Source organism: Tursiops truncatus, chromosome 6 (assembly GCF_011762595.2).
Source record: "Tursiops truncatus isolate mTurTru1 chromosome 6, mTurTru1.mat.Y, whole genome shotgun sequence".
Classification (NCBI taxonomy): Eukaryota; Metazoa; Chordata; class Mammalia; order Artiodactyla; family Delphinidae; genus Tursiops; species Tursiops truncatus.
The window spans coordinates 102185852-102207516 of NC_047039.1; the positions used below are offsets into that span (position 1 = coordinate 102185852).

The following is a 21665-nucleotide window of genomic DNA, read 5'->3' on the forward strand; positions in this document are numbered from 1 at the left end:
TTATTTAACGGTTACAGACTAATTCCATGCTCGATTTATAGAGCTGTGATAATTAGCTTAATAAATAAAGCACTTTTTTAAATGTAAGTAAGTGCAGTATCAAGGGATTTGATTACAAAGAGAGATTTATGTTTGTATTTTCAAAAGAAATACTGTTTACAAATCTGTTCTTTCTCTGGCTCACTTTATAAGTGAACAGCAGTAGGATATGTCTATCCTCTTTAAGTGTCAACAAAAATTTATTACCAAAGGACAGGCTGAACGGCAGCTTTGAGGAACTGATAAAAGTCATTGGCTCTCGTGGAATCACTTTTGTATTTTGAGAGAGAGAGGAAGTAGATGATTTCATACCCAGCTTCACAGAATGGCTTTCCTTTTACAGATAACAGAGGAGGCTTTGAAAATGTTTTGGAAGAAATTGCTGAACTCCGACGTGAAGTTTCTTATCAGAATGATTACATCAGCAGCATGGCAGATCCTTTCAAAAGACGAGGCTATTGGTACTTTATGCCACCACCATCATCATCAAAAGTAGGAAGTCTGTGGTGCTGGGAATATATACTAACTTTTCTTTAAGAAAGTGTGACTGTGTTGCCTTCCCTAAATCTGTGATCAGGTCTCAAGAACAACATATCTAGACTAAGCCATGCATTGAGGTTCTTAAGTACTTTGTGCTGTGTGAGATGGAAATGGGGCATTCCCAAGGAATGTGGCAATTGCCCACTCATGCTCAGGTGGTATGTGTGGGATCCCTGAACAAGGATCCTATAAGGGTAGATAAAGTGACTTGAGCCCAGAGAGCCTTTTGAAAATGGCAGTAGAATTATAGAGTCTCAGACAGAAAAGTAGCACCCGGATTGCATTTCCTTTTAACACATTCATTCAGTACTTAGGTCTAGGTCAAGTACAAGGCTTTGGTGGGGAACCATGATGAATCATATAGCCCCTGCTCTCAAAGAGCTCATGGGCTGGTGGGGAAGACAAGCACACCAATGTAATTACAAAACAGTGACACGCATGTGACAACAGACTGGACTTCCGTGCCCCAGTTGCAGAGGAATGTTAAAGATTTATCTCATGGGGATGTTTAGGGAAGAAGGCTTCACAAACAGGAGCTTGAAGTCAGCACTTAGCAACCCTCAAAGGACGGGCTTTCAGGAGGGAGGGAACAGCTTGTGAGGAAAAGGAGAGTTGGCTTAGCCCCTTGTGGGGCTGGAGGGCTGGATGGGAACAATGAAAGGTGAAACAGGAAACGTAGATTGGGGTCATGCTTTTTTTAAAAAAAAAAAAAAGGGCCTCAAAATCCCTTGCACTTAATTATGTAGGCCTTGGGAAACTGCAGTTGAGTGTGCTATGATCAGAGCTGTAGTTTAGGAAGAATAATCAGGCGGAGTGTGGAGGCTAGACTTGTAGTGGGTGAACTCTGTGTGGGGCTGTTTGAACTTGTTCGGGTGAAGGATGGAAGAAGCCAGAGCCAGAGCAGTGGAGCTAGAGCAGAGGTGGACTGAGGGGTGTTCAGGGAGCAAAATGTCAGGGCTTGCAGCCTGAATGTGGGAAGGAAGGAGAGGACTGTAAGTGGCTCTTATCCAAAGCAGAGGGGCTGGGCAACATGCTGCTAGAATCAGCTGACAACAGCAGTCAGGAGAAGCAGCTCCCACATGCTAGGATCCCCAGGTCGTTCAGACTTAATCAGAACCCCGAAAAGCAGAATCTGAAATCCTCCTCCCAGAAATCTAAAGGAAGCCAGACATCCGTGTCACAGCCAGGGCTGCAGGTGGAAGCAGTGTAGGTTAGAGGGTCGACTTATAACTGAAAGGAGAGGGAGAGTAACAGAGTAGAGCTCTAAAGCCACTCCAAGCTCCTGGCACAACAGGAGACTAATATCCCAGCTTGCCTTGCAAGCTCCTGTTGCCTTGATCTTAGTTGCTGGGCCATCAAGGACTAGGCAAAAGAAGAGAAACCACCAGGAAAGATGAGTACGGGAGACGGGAGGCTGACACCCATGCAGGTTATATGACCACGTAATCACGTCTCGTTTCTGCCTGTGAAAAATGAGATTACGATATATGAAAAGAAACCAGTTCTTTCTCAACTTCGCTCTAGACTTTGACATTTCTCCACATCGGCCTTTTTATTTGTTAAGAGATAGTATGCTCTGCTGTCATTTATTTTAGGTTTCCAGCCACAGTTCCCAGGCCACCAAGGACTCTGGTGTCGGCCTAAAGTATGCAGCCTCAACTCCTGTTAGAAAACCATGGCAGGATGGGAAGGAACACAGCGCACCTCCACCTGCTTCAGGATACTGGGTTTATTCTCCCATCAGGAGTGGGTTACATAAATCATGTTCAAATAGAGGTAAGTTACATCAGGGAAGTTGCATTTCTCTTGCCTGTTTAATGACCTTTTATTGGTTCCCTGAAATCCATAAGACACAGTCCAGACTCCTTACCTTGCTCTGCAGGGCCCTCTGTGACCTGGTCTTGGCCAACGACCTCTTGTCTCACCTTCCATCACTCTCCCACATGTCAGCCATACCCACTGCATGCCACGTTTCTCACACCTCCATGTTTTGAACCCTCTGTTCAGAATATCCTGCTTCCTCCTTTCTCTCCCAAACCTATTCCTACTCATCCTTCAGCAAGACCCAGGTCCTCAAACAACACTCCTTTTCTGGACCCTTCCTTCTCCCTGCCTTTCCCGGCAGACTGAGCGACATCTTCACCTCCACTCCTGGAACGTGGCAGTTTACATCCTCATGTTATGGCACTAATTAGCTCGACTGAAATGAAGTGTTACAGGTCTGTCTTCCAGAGCTCCAGGGGGAAGAGTCAGACCTGGGGTAAATCCTGGCACTTTCACTGTGTTATCCTAGGGGAATTATTTAGCCACTCTGAGACTGCTAATCTGTAAAATGGGAATATTACCTTCTGAGAATTTGTTCATTCAGGAACTATTTATTGAGGGCCTGCTGTGTGCTAGGCTTTCTTCATCAGTGGAAAAAAAAAAAACTAGTTCCTGCTTATAGGGGAGATAAGTAAGAGAACCAACAACTGAGAGAGGCTGTGGTATCTCACAGCACTTCTCTGTTGGTGTTTTACGTAGCATGAAGCAGGCACGCAAATGTTGCTGAATGAATGAAGATGGAAAAAACCAACAGATAGGTATAAGAAAAACTCAGGGGACTTCCCCGGTGGCACAGTGGTTAGGAATCCACCTTCCAGTGCAGGGGACATGGGTTCGATCCCTGGTCCAGAAAGACCCACATGCCACGGAGCAGTCAAGCCCATGTGCCACAACTACTGTTAAGCCCATGTGCCACAACTACTGAAGCCTGCGGGCCCTAGGGCCCGAGTGCCGCAACTACTGAGCCCGCATGCTGCAACTACTGAAGCCCGTGCACCTAGAGCCCATGCTCCACAGCAAGAGAAGCCACCGCAGTGAGAAGCCCACGCACCACAACGCAGAGTAGCCCCCACTCACTGCAACTAGAGAAAGCCCGCTCACAGCAACGAAGACCCAATGCAACCAAAAATAAATTTTAAATTAAAAAAAATAAAGTTCATTCATTTAAAAAAAAAAGAAAAACTCAAGTTCACCTGGTGAAAATAATTTGCATCCCTGTTTGATCCACTTTTCAAAACTGCTTTTGACCTTTTTTACAGAATTTTATTTTCACATCTCTGGTATCTTGGCCTAAACACTGCTGTTCTCTACTGACATGTTTACCTAGTGAGCCATGGGAATAAAACGCTCTTCTGTTTTTTTGTTTCAAGATGCAGACAGTGGAGGAGATAGCCAGGAAGAGAGTGAGCTGGATGACCAAGAGGACCGCCCATTTGTGCCTCCTCCTGGATACATGATGTATACCGTGTTTCCCGATGGTTCTCCTGTACCCCAGGGCATGGCCCTGTATGCACCACCTCCTCCCTTGCCCAACAACAGCCAACCTCTCACCCCTGGCACTGTTGTTTATGGCCCGCCTCCCGCTGGGGCCCCCATCGTATATGGGCCTCCACCCCCCAACTTCTCCATCCCCCTCATCCCAGTGGGCGTGCTGCACTGCAATGTCCCGGAGCACCATAACTTAGTAAGTGGAAAGACACAAGACCCCTGTCCACACTGCTTCCATGGGAGACTGAGTAGGTTATATACTTAATGAGTCGACCTACTTATGCATGGATTATACCCCAAAAGTGTGTTTGTAAGGCTGATGTTTAGAACTGAGCAAGCATCCTCTTATTAAAACACTGTTCTGGACAGGAGTTAGGGTACCAGGCCATTCTACGAACCTGGTTTAACCATTTTATAACAAAAATGCTTTCAGTCCAGAAAATAGCCATTTTTAGCAAGCTTTTTATATATTTTTCTGTTGACCAGTACTATGTTAATGTGTATGTATAGGCATATTCACATACTAGTGCCGGTACCTGTGCATACACATATTATGTGTGCTTGTGTACAAACACATGTAAGAGCAGCGTACAGTAAGGTTTTGGTGGGGGTTATCTCTGGGTGGTGAAATTAATGATTATTCTTTCTTTCTTTTCATAGTTCTTATTGTGCGCGTAATTTTGTGTCCTGTTTTTCCCACTTAATGTTACAAGCATTTTCCCCATGGTTTTACAAGCGTTTTTAAGCAGTATTTTAATGACTGCATAACATTTCTTTATTTGTAGGCTGTGTAGTTCATTTAACTGTGTATAAATTTTTACTGTATTTCATATTTTCCTCTAGGCTAAATTCTAAGAAATGATTACTTCCTAATCACTAGCTTCCTTTATAACTTTTCTGTTTTAAAGAAATAAAATGCATTACAAGGGCCTCCTTCAAACTTAAGGCACCTGGAGCTCTTTATTTTTTCCTTTTCCTCTCAGCGGATTGAGAGGAAGATAAAGGACTAGGATACCTGGGTGCCAAGCCACCAGCCCCATTTTAGTAGGTCAGACTAGTTTCAGAGGGACTGTGGATGTTTACATGGTTAAAAATGGTAGTTACTCGTGTCATTCTGCAGTTTTTTCAGTGCACACTGTTTTTATAGCAATTCTGTTGGTTCTTTTACCCTCCACCAGTACCCGGCTGTTCCTGTAGTTTCCCGGGTGTGCCTTTATACCTCCCTACATTTGCACATTATTTCTTCAGCGTAGTCGTTTCCTATTTCATTTATTCTTCAAAACCAGGCAGAACACCACTTCCTCTAGGCATCCTTCTCAGCCAACTCCTCTCCCATGTGCGCAGAGGAGGGAGAGACCTCTGTCTGTGTCTTCTGCTAGATGCTGAACTCTGGAGCCAGACATTATCCACAGGAGGTGCTTGGTGACTATTTATCAGCCATAGCTGGACTGATGGAAGAGTCATAAGATCTGTTGGTCCGTCAATTTCATCTATGGCACGTGAAGAAATTGGCTTGACTTAATTTTTCTTTTCATACTGAAGTCTTAGAAGCTACCACTATTATCAGGTCAAAGATACCACTTTAAAAAAAAAAAAAAAAAGATACCACTTTAATCACTGTTAATTTCAGTTTTGGGCAGGAGGAAGGGGAAACATCATGTGATATTTCAGTATTGCATTTCTTTCTTTGCTCAGGAGAATGAAGTTTCCAGATTGGAAGACATAATACAGCATTTAAAATCAAAGAAACAGGAACAGTGGATGAGAGTATCCAAGCGGCAGTGTGAGAAAGAAATAGAAGAACTGCATCATAATATTGATGATCTTTTGCAAGAGAAGAGAGACTTAGAGCACGAAGTAGAAGAATTGCATAGAACCATTCAGAAACATCAACAGCGAAAGTAATTATTAGCCATTTTATCTTTATAACTCAGATGAATATGATATTAGTTCATTAAGGTAACCTAAATCAGTGTTGTCCAGTAGAACTTTCTGTGATCTTGGGAATGTTCTAGATCAGTATTATCCAAAACAGTAGCCTTAGCCACATGTGGCTATTGAGTACTTGAAATGTAGCTAATAGAACTGAGGAACAGAGTTAATTTAATAGCCACGTGGAGATTAGCATATGGGACAGTAGAAGTCTAAGTTCTTTTGGCCAGTAATCCATATCAGCTCCTCTTGTAGTCCCTCTTGGAGAATGGCACAACCACCACCCCTCCCCAGTTACCCTGGCTGAAAACATGCTGGGTGTCCTCAACACCTGCCTTTCCCTCACTCCCCCAGGGATCCAGCTGCTCTCCAAGTCCTACTGACTCTGTACACAAAGAGCTCTCAAACTGGTCCCCTTCTTTCGTCTCCACTGCCCTGGCCTTTAGTCATCCTCATCCTAGGTCAGGCCTTCCAGGTCTAGTGTCTTTCTCTCCATCCCACCCTCGACATGGCTGCAGACCTAACTGTGCACGCTGCCCTGTGTCTCTCGTTCCCACCAGCATACATACTGCCCTGCAAGATCTGAACCCTACCTCTCTTTTTTATCCTTCTCTCCCACACGGTACTTACTCTGGCCCTACACTTTGCTGTGGTTTCCCCGAGCACCACATTTTCTCCTGCCTCCCCACCTCTGCACATGCTGTCCTTTGCCTGAAATGGCTTCCCGACCTGCCCTCCACCTAACTCCAGTGTGTCTTTCCAGATGAAGGTTAGGGATCCCCTCTGACAGAAAAGCTTTCTCATCTCAGGCTCCCACAGTTTGGAGTTGGCAACCTTGGGCGTAGTGTTGTTCAGACCATGTTGTAAGATACCCAGAAGGGCAGTAGCGGGGCCTCCCTCTCTGTGCCCCAGCATCTGGCATAGGGTCCGTTAGCTAATGCTTGTATCTGCTGCATGGGTCAGTTATGTAGAAGCCCATCTTCTGCACTAGACCATGAATTATGACAGTTCCCCAGTTTTTGTCCCTTAAGCCAGACTGGCCCAGGTACCAGGGTTGCGGGGAGACCTGTGGAGTACATAGAGGTGAGTGAGATATGGTCTCTGCCTTCTAGGAGCAAACGCAAGAGTGACTGATAGACCTGGCAGGGAAAACCAAGGGTCATACCGAGAGAAGGTTGGGACTAGATGTTTGAAGGCTTGGGGGATGGTTATTTCATTTTTGTAGGTGTATATGGGGGAGGTGAAGTTTTTTGAGGGGGGTGTAGTGCAGTGGGAGAACCACTTCTTTTCCTAGTTATAAATGTATAATAAATGATCATTTTAGGGAATTTGGATAACACAAAAATGTCCAAAGAAGAATTAATCTGTTAATATGTGGTTGAATTTATTTTCATGTTTTTCTGTCAATGATAGTCCCGTTTTCAAATAATTTTGACTTTAACCTTGAGTTACCAAGTCCTGTGTTACGCTTTCTGATTTGTCAAATATCGTCACCATAATTTTACTCTAGTAGAAACTTAGGATAGTTTTGAGGGAATGGATGATTATTGAGGCAGTGGTTTGTTTTATTTTTATACCACAGAAGAATTGAAGTATCAGCATTGTCTTGACCAAGTGCTGATGAAAAAATAATCTTTATATTTAAAAGGACAAAACAACTGCCTCATACATTATACATATTATCCACTTATTGTCAACAGTATGCCATGTTGAGTAAAAAGGTAAGCATAGATATTGAACTTAATCAGATGTAGCTGTCTGTCCAGTTCCTTCTCATATAAAATTAGAAAATCATTGTGCATCTTTTTATCATTAGGCTACAAGTATCTATATTGTCACATTTAAAATCTCTTGATGAGTGTGTATATATGATTTTTTTAGAGACTTCATTGATGGAAATGTTGAGAGTCTTATGAATGAACTAGAAATAGAAAAATCACTCAGGCACCATGAAGATATTGTAGATGAAATTGAGTGCATCGAGAAGACCCTCCTGAAACGTCGAGCAGAGCTCAGGGAGGCTGACCGACTGCTGGCGGAAGCTGAGAGTGAACTTTCACACACAACCGAGAAAGTATGTGCTGCTGTGCTTGGGGTGAGACGGCTTGCTGGCTTGCTGGCGGCGGCGGCGGCGGCAGGAAGGGTTAGAAAGAAAACGTGAAGAGCACAGTGGTCCAAGCCAGTCTGTGCTCTGCTAGTTAAGGAGCTGTGAGGATTTGGGCAAGTTGCTTAAGTCCCCGAGCTTTGCTTTCCTCCTGTGTAAATTCAGGCTAAGAAAACCTAGGCTGTTCGGTATGAATTAAATGAAGTATAATTAACCTAGATTGTACTAATTAACCTAGACTATACTAATTATGCTAGAATTAACCTAGTATAATTCAGTATGAATTAAATGCAATAGCATATTTAAAGCTCCTGAAAGTCATTTAGTTCCTATCACACCCCACCTCCGTATCCTATCTGTGTCTTTTGAAAATTATTCGGGCTGTGATATCTGTGTTTATTAAATAGCCCAATCTTATATTCTTATAACAATGGACCTCACAAGACTCTTATTCTTACTTTGTTCTCCAAGTTGATAGTAATATAAAATCAAATATTTTTGGGCCTGAGGTAGTATTCTTAAGACTGAAACACAGAGAAAGTTGGGGAAGAAAAGGAACTGCCTTTTATGAGCCCCTGCTATGGCCACACATTGGCTATTTTATAAATACCACTTCATTTAACCTTCCTGGCAGCGTTGTAAGATGGTCATTAGCCCAGTTCGCACATGTAGCTCAGAGGCTGGTCTAGCCCAGGGTCATACAGCTAAAGTTCTGACTCACCAAGAGAGCTTTAGATGGGAATTCCAGGATTAAAATCAAAGGTCCCGAATCCATATGGGGCACATCAGGAACTACTATTTTTATATTGTTATTTCAACATGGATCAATTTAAATGAATAGAAATCTATTACCCAGGAACTGAAATAAGGATTTATTAAAGAAATTCTGTGAGTGATGGCTTTGATAAGAATGGAAAAGTTTCCTTATCTCTTTCCAGGTGATCAGTTCCCTCTTCTGTCACATGTTAGATTACTGTGAGAGAATAGGTGTGAGCAGGACCAGAGAAAAATGTATCACTGGTGTATAAAAGAAAATTGCTGAGACTAGTAGTTGGCAGAGATAGTAAGTGAACCGAGACTAATAAGCTCTTCCTCCTTCATCCTCCCAAAATGACTCAGGGAAGCAGCTTGCTAAAAGGGAAGAGGAAAGGAGAAAGTGCTGCATTTTGTAAGGAATGTGCCAGACTTGTTAAAACCTGACATACAAGGGATAAAAAACTACTTAGAGACGTGGCTGGCTTTCTGTAGTGTATAGTGAGTTCTGTCCAATGCTTTGCTGATGAATCTAGTAGAAACCAGCTATCCGAAGTGGAAAGAAGTGTGGTGAAATATCTTGCTCTCTGGGAACTGGCCAAACCCTCTTGCATCCACACGGGGTATTTACTAGACGAACTTCACATACAGATGCCTCTGACTTGAGTGCAACTGCAACACGGAGTGTTTTGGCAGAAGAGTGAGTCACTGCTCAACCAAGTACAAACCATACTCTGTTTTTGGACCTCTCGTGACATTATGTTAAGCCTCTTATTTGAGACAGAAAAAGAAACCAAGGTGACAAAAAAAAAAAATGATGTTTTTGCCAAATCATATATAGGAAGATTTTGAAATACTTCAAAAGTATTAAATATTTGTGTTTCTTAGCCATAATTAAATCATCCTTAGATTAATGGGGTTTTACTTAACAAGATAATATCTAGAGTAAAGGAAGGATCTTTATGTGGAGGGATTATTGGTAGAATCACTTCCTTGCCACTTAATTGGGTAGATATTTGTTTGTTTTTTCACTTTTTTCTTCTCTTTTTTAAATTTCTTGTTTTCCTTTAATTTCTTTTTTTTTTTTTTTTTTTTTTTTTTTGGCGGTACGTGGGCCTCTCACTGTTGTGGCCTCTCCCGTTGCGGATCACAGGCTCTGGACGCGCAGGCCTAGCGGCCATGCACACAGGCCCAGCCACTCCACGGCATGTGGGATCTTCTCGGACCGGGGCACGAACCCGTGTCCCCTGCATCGGCAGGCGGACTCTCAACCACTGCGCCACCAGGGAAGCCCTAATTTCTTCTTTTCCTGTTTTTTTGGTGGTTGTTTTGGGGTAGATATTTTTAAGTGAAAAAAATAGCATATAATAATATTACAGATTATTTTTAAATAAAATATCATCCACCATCTCACCACCCTCAGATGACTATTTTTGTTTTTGCATAGCCTTTCTGTCTTTGTTGACAAGATAGTTTTCTATAGTTGCTCTTACAGTGCTTAAACCATTTAAAATTTTATTTTCAGCCAACATTTTATCATTAACAGTCTTCTATGTTACCACATTGTCATTATTTTAAAGACTGCACAGTATTCCATTGTGCTGATGCATTATCACTTACTGAATCGATTGTTTGTCAAGTCTTATATTATTTCAGTATACAATGAGCATTTTTGTGTAATAGTTCTTCTGAATTCTTTTTTGAGAATTGGAGAGTCTAAGTGAGTGAACATTTTTATCAGTCTTTCTGTATTGTCTTGTTTTCCAAGAGCTGAGCCAATTTACGATACCAGTAGCCGTGAGAGAGTATTGTAACTGAATTGGTTTTAATGACAGTTTCTTTTCTAGACAAAAGATGCTGTTGAAAAGTTCACTGATGCCAAAAGAAATTTATTGCAAACTGAGAAAGATGCTGAGGAGTTAGAAAGGAGAGCTCAGGAAACTGCTGTTAACCTTGTCAAAGCCGATCAGCAGCTCAGGTAGGTGGACTCCCTCAGCCACTGATGTACTCGGTGAGATGAATGAGAAGTTTGATTCTAAGTGGACAATAATTGCTCTATGATAAATGCACGTCAAGCCTAAGGAGTCTGGGGGAAATAAAGAGGTGTGTTTTAGATTGCTCCAGGCTGACACAAAGGATTTGGAGCAGCACAAAATTCAGCAAGAAGAAATCTTGAAAGAGATAAACAAAGTTGTTGCAGCAAAAGACTCAGACTTCCAGTGTCTAAACAAGAAGAAGGAAAAACTGACTGAAGAGTAAGTACGGCCTCTGCAGGCCTGCAAGGGGCTTGTGCTGGAAGGTGGCTCTTGGGGCTCTGTCTCCCTTCCAATTTGCTCCAGTACTGCTGGTGCTTTGTAGGCTGCAGAAGCTGCAAAAAGACATCGAGACCGCAGAACGCACTGAGGATCATCACCTGCAGGTGCTTAAAGAGTCGGAGACCCTCCTGCAGGCCCGCAGAGCAGAGCTGGAAAAGCTGAGAAGCCAGGTAGGGCAGCAGACACCTCGAAAACCAGTTCATGCTGCTTGGAAACCTATTACAAAAAGTAATACATGTTTGATTATAGAAAAGACTGGAAAATACATAATAAAGTATAAAGCATAAATGAGGCTATATATCTTAGTGCTTAAGAATAGAGTCCAACCCAAATTTGAATCTCAACTCAGTACGATATATTATTGAATAAGTGAGTCTCAAAACACAATATGCTCTGAGATCACTTATGTTAAATGTGTTTATGTATACTTGTGTTTGAATTTTTAGTCTATACCAAAGTACAAACATGGTCATCTGATAAGGGGGGGATTGTGAATATTTTCCATTCCTTTTGCATGTCTGCATTTTCTGCTTTTCTGTAACTAAATATGTATTGCCCTTAAAATTATAAGTTTTAAATTTACAAAATGAATAAATTTTTTAAATCCTTGCCTAACTTCCATTGCCAAGGTGGTTGCCAATTGGAATAAAATATAGATATGAAAGTTCTTTGAAAACCATATCCTGAAGGACAATCATTATTATCATATTGTTGTTTTTGCTGTGATTTAAGTGTTTTTACCTATGTGAGCTCAAGGCCTTTATTAGGCATTTTATGCCTGCAGCCCCCCAGCCTGGCCTTCCTGACTCTTGCAGCTAGGATTGTGAGAATTAGACTACCTCCTTATTTCCCCACACAACCTTTAGCTGGACTAAATATTCTCCATCTCAGCACTTTGTCAGGCTTTGCATTCTTTACTTTTCTTTAATGCAGGTAACAGGTCAGCAGCAGGAGATGGCTGTCTTGGACAGACAGTTGGGGCATAAAAAGGAGGAGCTGCATCTACTCCAGGGAAGCATGGTCCAGGCCAGAGCTGACCTCCAGGAAGCGCTGAGACTGGGAGAAACTGAAGTAGCTGAGAAGTGCAGTCACATCAGGGTACATTTTTCAATAGTTTTTCTTAAGAGTCCTAGTATAGTCCTGTAGATTTATTTTGAGATATTTTCATTGGTTTCCCCCTAAAATGCAAATTTAAATTCCTGCATCTTGCCTCTGTAACGAGCTTGGTGTTGTGCTATCTATCCATGCTGCGGCTGCCGTGCATAGCTCTCCCCCTGTGTTGTTTTCTGGACATGCCCAAGGTTTTATGCCTCTGTGCCTTTCTCATTCTGTTTCTTCTCTAGGAATTCCCTTTCTGGGAATGTCCAGATCTGACCCAGCTTCCATGGTCCAGCTTCATGCCACTAAGAAGACGTCCCCAACTTTTCCTTTACCCTGGAAGGAGTTTCTCTCGATTCTGAGTTTGGTAGCACTCTGCACATTTCCTAGGGCACCGTAGCCTTTCGTGATCATGTTTCTGTTCCCTGCCTTATTTCCCCACCAGGTGCTAAACCCCTTGAGGGCAGGAGATGTGTCCGAGTCAGCCTTTTTTCTCTGCAACACATTGCTTTGCTCATAGTAAATAGTGCATATAAATTTTAAATGAAGATAACGTGTTACTTTTTTACTTCTATTATACTAAAATATGTTAGTGTAAAATATAGTGCTGTTCTTGACGTAAAACTCAGACATGAGCTTGTTTCCAAATGAGAATTTCTATGAAATGAGACAGTTAATAACAGAACTGATTTTAAAGTAATTTCTATTCATAACTTGGTGAAGGTGGGTTGACTTTTTTCTTTTCTTTTCTTTTCTTTTTCTTTGCACAGGAACTAAAATCTCTTCTGGAAGAACTGAGTTTTCAGAAGGGAGAACTGAATGTCCAGATTAGTGAGAAAAAAGATCAACTTTCACTTATAAAGCAGGAAATTGAAAAAGAGGAAGAAAATCTCCAGGTAGTTTTAGGGCAAATGTCTAAACATAAAACTGGTAAGTTTAAAGTTTAACCTTATTTCTAATCAAAGAAAAGCAGATTATAAAAGGAATATGATATTTTCTGCCACTCAAATTGACTAAAAGCAAAATAATCATCTTCATTGCTGACCAGGGTGTGATGAAAGAAGAGCACTTACAGGCTGTTGATTGAAGTATAAAATGGAACAACCTCCCAGTGTCTTAAGACTATTAAACTCACACCTGTTAAACCGGGTAGCCCATTTCCAGTTATCTAGAGAGGGCAAGCGTTTATGTACATCGCAGCAATATTTATTTTATTTCTCTCTCTTTTTTTTTTTAAGAAGTAAGCCTTTATTTCCTAGTTTTACAAATTAAGTTGACTGAGTCAGTTACTTGCAACAGAAATTGTAATGACAAAATTTGGAAACAAATGACTAATTTAAAAACCATATTTTGGGCTTCCCTGGTGGCATAGTAGTTAAGAATGCACCTGCCAATGCAGGGGACACGGGTTCGAGCCCTGGTCCAGGAAGATCCCCCATGCCGCGCAGCAACTAAGCCCGTGCGCCACAACTACTGGGCCTGCACTCCAGAGCCCGCGAGCCACAACTCCTGAAGCCCGGGGGCCTAGAGCCCGTGCTCTGCAGCAAGAGAAGCCACCGCAATGAGAAGCCCGCACACCGCAACCAAGAGTAGCCCCCGCTCACTGCAACTAGTGAAAGCCCACGCACAGCAACAAAGACCCAATGCAGCCAAAAATAAATAAATAAAATAAATAAATTTGTTTTAAAAACATATTTTAACATTTAATGACATGTAAAAATGCTGATGAAAGAAGAGTGAAAAAATAGATAAAAACTGAATATTGATTGTAGTCCCAATTTATTTTAAAATATATATATGTGTGTGTGTCTATTCGTGTGCGTGCAGTCCTGGTAGGGAATACATCAAAATGCTATTGCAGTAGTGATTGTCTTTGGATGGTAGGATAATGATGGGTTTTCATTTTTTTCTTTTATACTTTTTTCAAATTTTCTATAATGAACAAATATTTTTATAATCAGATAAAAGTAGTTAATATTTAAAAGTCTATATTTCAAAGGACAAAAGAATTGTTATATAAATGTCAGCTGATAAATTTTAAAGTTTTTCCTATTTTGATTTAAATTCTTTTAGGTAGGGTAAGTACTTTTTAGAACTAGGTCTCTGTTGAATGTTTTTGTTTAAATGTTTATAACAAATTAGTGTTTAGCAATACTTTTAAAGGCTTTTTACATTCAGAATATAATTAATTAGCTCCATTAATTCAGCACAACAAATATATTTTTATTATCTTTTGTTTCTTGTATCAGCCAGTAACATTATTTTCTGTTTCATTTTGTAAATGTTTCCACATTCATTTAATAGCCTGGACCATGCTTTGTTTCTGTTAGAACTAAAGAATATTCTGGACATGTTGCAACTTGAAAACAATGAGCTGCAAGGTTTGAAGCTACAACATGACCAAAAGGTGTCTGAGTTAGAGAAGGCTCAGGTTGAAGTGCTAGAGGTAATAAAGCTGTTTTACCAGTAGTGAACCGCGGTCTTTCTCAGTTTGCATGGCTGACTTCTCTTTTATCTGCTTTAGGAGAAACTGGAGTTGGACAGTTTGCAGCAGACAGCCCTGCGACAGAAAGGGGAAATGGAGTGGCAGAAGCAGCTCTTGGAGAGGGACAAACGAGAAATTGAGCGAATAACTGCTGAGACCCGAGCACTGCAGTTGTGTGTTGAGTCTTTGTGCAAACAAAAGGAAGATCTCGAAGAGAAATGTGATGGCTGGGAGAAGAAGTTGGCACAAACCAAACGGTGAGAGCAGGAACAAGTAAGCTTGTAAGATCCCATCTGGAAGGCTAAAGCATTATTAACACACTATTCAAAAAATTGGAAAATTGAGAAAAGGCAAAAAAATACAAAATACGCCACAAACTCAGTATCACAATGCAATACACCAATAGCATTTTTGGGTGAATTCTCCTTTTAGGTTTTTTTTTTTTCCCCAAAAGCATTTTTTAAAATAAATTGTTGTGATTTCTTTTTTTAATAAAAGAATATATGCTTGTTCGTGTGTAGGCAGACCCAATCTTAACCCATTGTTAAGATTCAGTTCTCCTCAAATTGATCTATAGATTCAAAACAATCACAGTCAAAATCCCAACAGGTTTTTTAAATAGAAATTGGCCATCTGATTCTAAAATTCATACTGAAATGCAGAGGACCTAGAATAGAATATAAAACTTTTTAGATATGACACCAAAACAACTTTGAAAAAGAAGAACAAAAGTTTAGGGCTAATACTATGTGATTTCAAGACAGTATACAGCTATGGTAATCAAAACACTGTGGTGTTGGTATAAAGATAGACAAAAAGGTCAAAGGAACAGAACAGAAGTCTGCAAGTAAACTCACAAATATATGCACAACTGATTTTGACAAAGATGCAAAGTAGAGAAAAGATGGTGTTTTCAAAACTGTTGCTAAAAGCACTACGTATCCAAAACCAAATAAATGAACCTTGATCTATACCTCACACTACATATAAAAATTAACAAACATAAATGTAAACCAAAATATAAAACTTGTAGAGAAAACATAGGGGGAAAAAAATCTTTGTGGCCGTGGGTTAGGCAAAAATTCCTTAGATAAGACGCTGAAAGCATGATCCATAAAAGAGTAAATTGATAAAATTGGACCTCATCAAAATTTAAAACTTCTGTTTCTCAAAAGACACTGTTGAGATAATGAACAGACATGTCACAGACTGCGAGAGAAATCCTGGCAACCATGTATCCGATAAAGGACGTGTACCCAGGATATAATGAACTCTCAAAACTCAGTAATTAGAAAATGAAGAACCCAATTTTTCAAATGGGCAAGAGATTTGAAATTTTATTTAAGAAAATATATGGATGGCAGATAAGCACATGAAAAGATGCTTGGTATCATTAACCATTAGGGAAATGCAAATTAAAACCACAATTAGATATCATTACACACCTAATAGAATAGCTAAGATTAAACACTGACCATATCAAATGCTAGCGAGGAACTTTCATACACAATTGATGGGAGTATAAAATGTTAGTAAGACCTCTTTGGAAAATAGTTTGGCAGTTACTTAAAAATGCAAGCATACACCTAGCAGAAGATCTAGCTTTCTCACACCTAGAGGTGAAAGCATGTGTCCATACAAAAACTGTACACTGATGTTCATAGCGGCTTTATTTGCAGTAGCCAAAACTGGAAACAACCTAAATGCCCATCAGCTGGTGAATGGATTAGCAAATTATAGTATAGCCATACCACAGAATACTACTCAGCAATAGAACGCAATGGAGGATTGATACAGACAAATTCAAGGATGAATCTCAAAGTAACTATGCTTACTGAAAGAAGCCAGACAAAAACCAGTCCATAGTATATGATTCCATTCGTGTAAAGGAATGCATGCTCATACATATCTTTTTTGGGTAAATCCTATTATACATACAGTGTGTTTCCTGCATTTTCACTTATCAGAAGTTAGTGATCCATTTTAATCACGTTTTTTTTAATTAATTTATTTTTTGGCTGCGTTGGGTCTTCATTGCTGCACGCAGGCTTTCTCTAGTTGTGGCAAGTGGGGGCTACTCTTCGTTGTGGTGCGCGGGCTTCTCATTGCAGTTGCTCCTCTTGTTGCAGAGCACGGGCTTTAGCCACATGGGCTCAGTAGCTGTGGCTCAAGGGCTGTAGAGCACAGGCTCGGTAGTTGTGGCGCACGGGCTTAGCTGCTCCGCAGCATGTGGGATCTTCCCAGACCAGGGCTCGAACCCGTGTTCCCTGCATTGGCAGGTGGATTCTTAACCACTGTGCCACCAGGGAAGTCCTTAATCACATTTTTGGAATTACAAGTGCTATCCATGTTATCCCTGATTTTTATAAAACCTCGGTTTAGCAAGTCACTTTTTGAAATGATAAACATTTCCAAATGTTCTATTTGGAAAGCTGAAAATAAGATTTCTTTTGAAAATGAGTTGAAGAGCCTTACATTTTGTTAATATTTAATAACATTTAATAATTTGGTAAATTACTAATATTTATTTATTAATATCATCCAGACTCCACAACTACATTGTGACATATAACACTATTCCTTAGTTGTCGCTTGTGTGTGCTTAGACATTTTGTATTTGACAGTCTAACTTATTCTCCATTTGTATTGTAGGGTTTTAGCAGCTACAGAGGAGAATAGCAGAACAAAGCAATCAGACTTAGAAAAGTTGGAAGTGGATGTCAGAAAACTGCAGCAGGAGCTAGACCAACTAAACAGAAACAAACTCTCACTGCATAAAGACATCGCAGCCATGCAGCAGCAGCTCCAGGGTATGAGGCAGCACAACAGGAGAGATGGGACTTTCTTCCTTTTGCTAGATTCTTTATTTAATTGTTTGCTGTCGTATTACAGAAATAATTCATGCTACAGGGCATGGGGCTTCTTTTAGAAGTGAGAAAAATGTTCTAAAATTAGGTATGGTGGTGGTTGTACAACTCTGTGAACTTACGGAAAGCCATGAAATTGTATACTTTAAATGGGTGGAAAATGCATGGTATGAGAATTACATCTCAGTAAAGCTATTTTTTAAAAAAACTAATTCATATTCTTTAGAGAACAATTTAAAAACATAGCAAAATGACAAAATAAAAATTACTATTCACCTCACTCCTCAGAGATAATTTCTATTATCAATTTAGTAAATATCCCTCCAGATTTTTCCTTGGGGCGTGTGTGTGTGTGTGTGTGTGTGTGTGTGTGTGTGTGTGTAGATTTAAAAACAAAGATGCAAATAACATCTTAATTACCAACTCTTTATAAAGCCTCATGATTGTTTATTTATAAGTTACTAAGTAATCCTAGCCAGCAGTATACTGTTGAGCACTTACTGTGTCCTGGACATGATGCAGGTGTTTCATATACATTTTATCACTTAATCCTTATAACATTTTTATGAGGTAGAAACTATTATTTCACCCATTTACAGATAAAGCAACTTAAGCCTAGTTTCCTTGCGACTTGCCTAAGCGAGAAGTGACTTGCTCAAGCTTACACAGCTAGTAAGTGACAAAACCAGTACAGATATAAAATTTATTCCCAAACTGTCTTCCTGAAAGGTTGTACCAAATTTATATTTTTATCAGCAATGTGGAAGATACCTGTTTTTAAACCATGCACCTCATCAACATGAGGTATTATTATGTGTAAATTTTCATCGTGAGGTTTTGAACATGTAACATGTCTTTTTTTTTTTTTTTTGAACATGCAAGTCTTTAAAAACGTGGGCTCCAAGTCCAGATCTGGATTGCGCATCATGTACCTCTCTTTTGGCCTTTAATAAGATAGGGTGGCATAGTCATACATTTAACAGAAGAAAGTATAAATTCACTTCTACTCTACTTCTCTGAGTGGACTGATAGGAATCTGGAACATGTATACATAAGTATTTCTTATTTTATGTAAATGTTATTTCTGTAGAGAAACGGGAAGCAGTAAACTCATTACAGGAGGAACTAGCTGATGTCCAAGACCACTTGAACCTAGCAAAACAGGTAAGCCTCACAAAGGTAATCTTCTAGTAGTGTCCTGAAGGCATGCAGATAATTGGTTGAAATAACAAATCAAGTAGGCTGGTTCCTTTTCACATGAGCAGGTCCCTTAGAACCATTTATCAAACACAAGTATAAGATATACAAAAATTTTGATGCAGAGCAGTGATTTTCCAGTTTATTTTATCCCTAGAATTCTTTATTCAAACAACGTTTTACTCGAAGCTAATGAGTAAGGTCATGGCTAAAAGAGCCCAACAGTCCCTCAGCAGCCACTCTGGGGGCTTCAGGGACCAGATGGATCATCTCTTACCCATGGCACAGATGAGGCCTGCAAAGGCTGGGCTTAGATTTGATCACTCGTTGAGCTGCAGAATCATGGCCAAATCTGGGCCTTCGTCTTGTCAGGTGTTGAATAGAGCAGATTCTTTTTTTTTTTTTTTAATTATTTATTTATTTGGCTGCACTGGATCTTTGTTGCTGAGCACGGGCTTTCTCTAGTTGCGGTGAGCAGGGGCTGCTCTTCATTGTGGTGCACGGGCTTCTCATTGTGGTGGCTTCCCTTGTTGCGGAGCATGGGCTCTAGGCGCACGGGCTTCAGTAGTTGTGGCACACGGGCTCAGTAGTTGTGGCTCGTGGGCTCTACAGCGCAGGCTCAGTAGTTGCAGCACACAGGCTTAGTTGCTCCGCGGCGTGTGGGATCTTCCCAGAGCAGGGCTCGAACCCTTGTCCCCTGCATTGGCAGGCAGATTCTCAACCACTGCGCCACCAGGGAAGCCCCTAGAGCAGATTCTTTTTACCCTTGTACTTCTGATCATCTTCTTGAGGTAATTCAGTGTTGTCCTGTGAGAGTATTGCCAAAATTTGAATTTCAGAGAAACTCAAGCAAGTTTTGGGCCTCAGTTTCCACTCTGTAAATTACAGGTTAGATTAGACATCTAAATTCTCCTCCTTCTACCTTTAAGATTCTGTGTTTCTAAGATATATAAAACTGAAATTAGGGCTTCCCTGGTGGCACAGTGGTTGAGAGTCCACCTGCTGATGCAGGGAACACGGGTTTGTGCCCTGGTCCGGGAAGATCCCACATGCCACGGAGCGGCTAGGCCCGTGAGCCATGGCCACTGGGCCTGCACGTCCAGAGCCTGTGCTCCGCAACAGGAGAGGCCACAACAGTGAGAGGCCCGCGTACCGCAAAAAAAAAAAAAAAAAAACTTAAATTATTCTATTTTTTTTAAGAAGTCTTATACAGGTTCGTAGGAATATTTTCTGTGTTGTTAGAAATATGGTAACTTTTTCTAAAGTGCTTAATTTGGGTTCCTTGAAGAAAGAAGTATTTATTGTTGTCTGAGGTTTGTTTTTTGGCTGTGTTGGGTCTTTGTTGCTGCGCGTGGGCTTTCTCTAGTTGTGGCGAGCGGGGGCTACTCTTCGCTGCGGTGCGTGGGCTTCTCATTGTGGTGGCTTCTCTTGTTGTGGAACATGGGCTCTAGGCACGCTCGGGCTTCAGTAGTTGTGTTGTGTGGGCTCAGTAGTTGTGGCTTGCAGGCTCTAGAGCACAGGCTTAGTAGTTGTGGCGCAGGGGCTTAGTCGCTCCACGGCATGTGGGATCTTCCCGGACCAGGGCTCAAACCCGTGTCCCCTGCATTGGCAGGCGGATTCTTAACCACTGCACCACCAGGGAAGTCCTGTTGTCTGAGTTTTTTAACCTGTATAAATATTTCAAATAGTAACAAAACCATGACTTTAGGTTCATTTTCAGAGTTAAGCCTTATTCACAGCTTTTCTTAATCTTAGCAATCCTGTGAGGTGGGTGTTGTTTACTCCCATCTCAGTGACAAGGCAGCTAAAGCTCGGAGGAACTGAGTCTCTTGCTGAGGTTCTGACATCTCTGTCATCCTAGGTACTAAAAAGAGGGAAGCCAGTGATTAAGTTGAGTTCCAGGTACCTTTGTATGTTTGTTGAAATAATAAAGGATATGGAACTTTTACGCTTTAATTTTGTCAGACTTAGTAGATAGATGTAGCTGTGACACTAGCCACCTGTAATGAAGGTGGCTTTGTCCGTAGTTTCAATTTGTTCTTTCACCTGAAGGACCTGCTCCACACCACCAAGCGTCAGGATGTACTGCTCAGTGAGCAGACCAGGCTCCAGGAGGACATCAGAGAACAAGTAAAGAAGTTGGAAGTCTGCCGAAAAGAAGAGGAAACAAAACAACAACAACTGCAGGTGTTTCAGAATGAAGTTGAAGAAAACAAGGCCAAACTAGCCCAACAGGAAATGGTACCGCACATCTATGACGTTATATAAGAGGAAACATTTTATCACTTGTGTGAGCTTTTTTCCCCTGGCACAAAGCTGCTGAGAAGTATCCCCCTTGGGAGTAGCTTCCCTTACCTGCCCTGTGTGACCAGAGGGGAGTTTACACCAACTCTTTAACTCCCTTGGTATTAATATTACGGGCCATTAAGCCCATAGAACAGGCCCGGTAAGGAATCTTGAAGGCCACGTGCCAGTTCCTGCTTGAATCCCCTCCTCACATGCTGGCCAAACAGTTTTCCAGTCCCTACTTGATCACCTTTGTAAAGAGAACTCACTCTCTGTCCCCATGGGCTGTTTTCTACTTTCTGTTGAACTGGAATCTATCTAGTGTCCATGAAGATTCCCTCAGGGCACTGGGTATTTGTTATTTTATGACTAACTAAGGTTGTTCTCTATTAAGATGTTTCAGAGACTCCAGAAAGAGAGAGAAAGTGAAGAAGAAAAATTAGAAGCCAGTAGAGTGACACTGAAGGAGCAGCGGCACCAGCTGGAAAAGGAGATAGCAGACCAGCAAAGCAGACTGGAGCAGGTGCTGACCAAGGTGTTGGTGGCTGAAGAGCGCATCAGGACTCTGCAGGAAGAGGAAAGGTGGGGTGAGACCCTGGAGAAGACGCTCTCCCAAACCCGTATGTATTCTGGAACATTGCACTGAGGGCGGGGAAATCTGCTGATTGTCGAGTAAAATGTGTGAAGGAGTCCCAGGCCCCAGCTATAGCCCAGACGGGAGGCACAGGACAAGCACA

General features: G+C 41.2%; 1 protein-coding gene across 13 annotated transcripts in view; it reads left to right on the top strand.

Moving 5' to 3' along the window:
• CNTRL (centriolin) overlaps positions 1-21665 on the top strand; it is an 88745-nt gene that overhangs the window by 54701 nt on the left and 12379 nt on the right. For 9 of the 13 annotated variants that reach the window (XM_073806508.1, XM_073806512.1, XM_073806513.1 and 6 more), the window contains 16 exons: positions 383-531; positions 2175-2355; positions 3774-4087; positions 5587-5792; positions 7705-7918; positions 10528-10658; positions 10795-10935; positions 11039-11165; positions 11929-12093; positions 12864-13023; positions 14424-14539; positions 14618-14835; positions 17231-17388; positions 18536-18609; positions 20695-20883; positions 21323-21548. In XM_073806508.1, coding sequence (XP_073662609.1) covers positions 383-531; positions 2175-2355; positions 3774-4087; positions 5587-5792; positions 7705-7918; positions 10528-10658; positions 10795-10935; positions 11039-11165; positions 11929-12093; positions 12864-13023; positions 14424-14539; positions 14618-14835; positions 17231-17388; positions 18536-18609; positions 20695-20883; positions 21323-21548 — 2769 coding nt within the window. The remainder of the gene's footprint in view (positions 1-382; positions 532-2174; positions 2356-3773; positions 4088-5586; positions 5793-7704; positions 7919-10527; positions 10659-10794; positions 10936-11038; positions 11166-11928; positions 12094-12863; positions 13024-14423; positions 14540-14617; positions 14836-17230; positions 17389-18535; positions 18610-20694; positions 20884-21322; positions 21549-21665) is intronic. The other 4 variants (XM_073806510.1, XM_073806514.1, XM_019946467.3 and 1 more) reach the window with 2 other exon arrangements.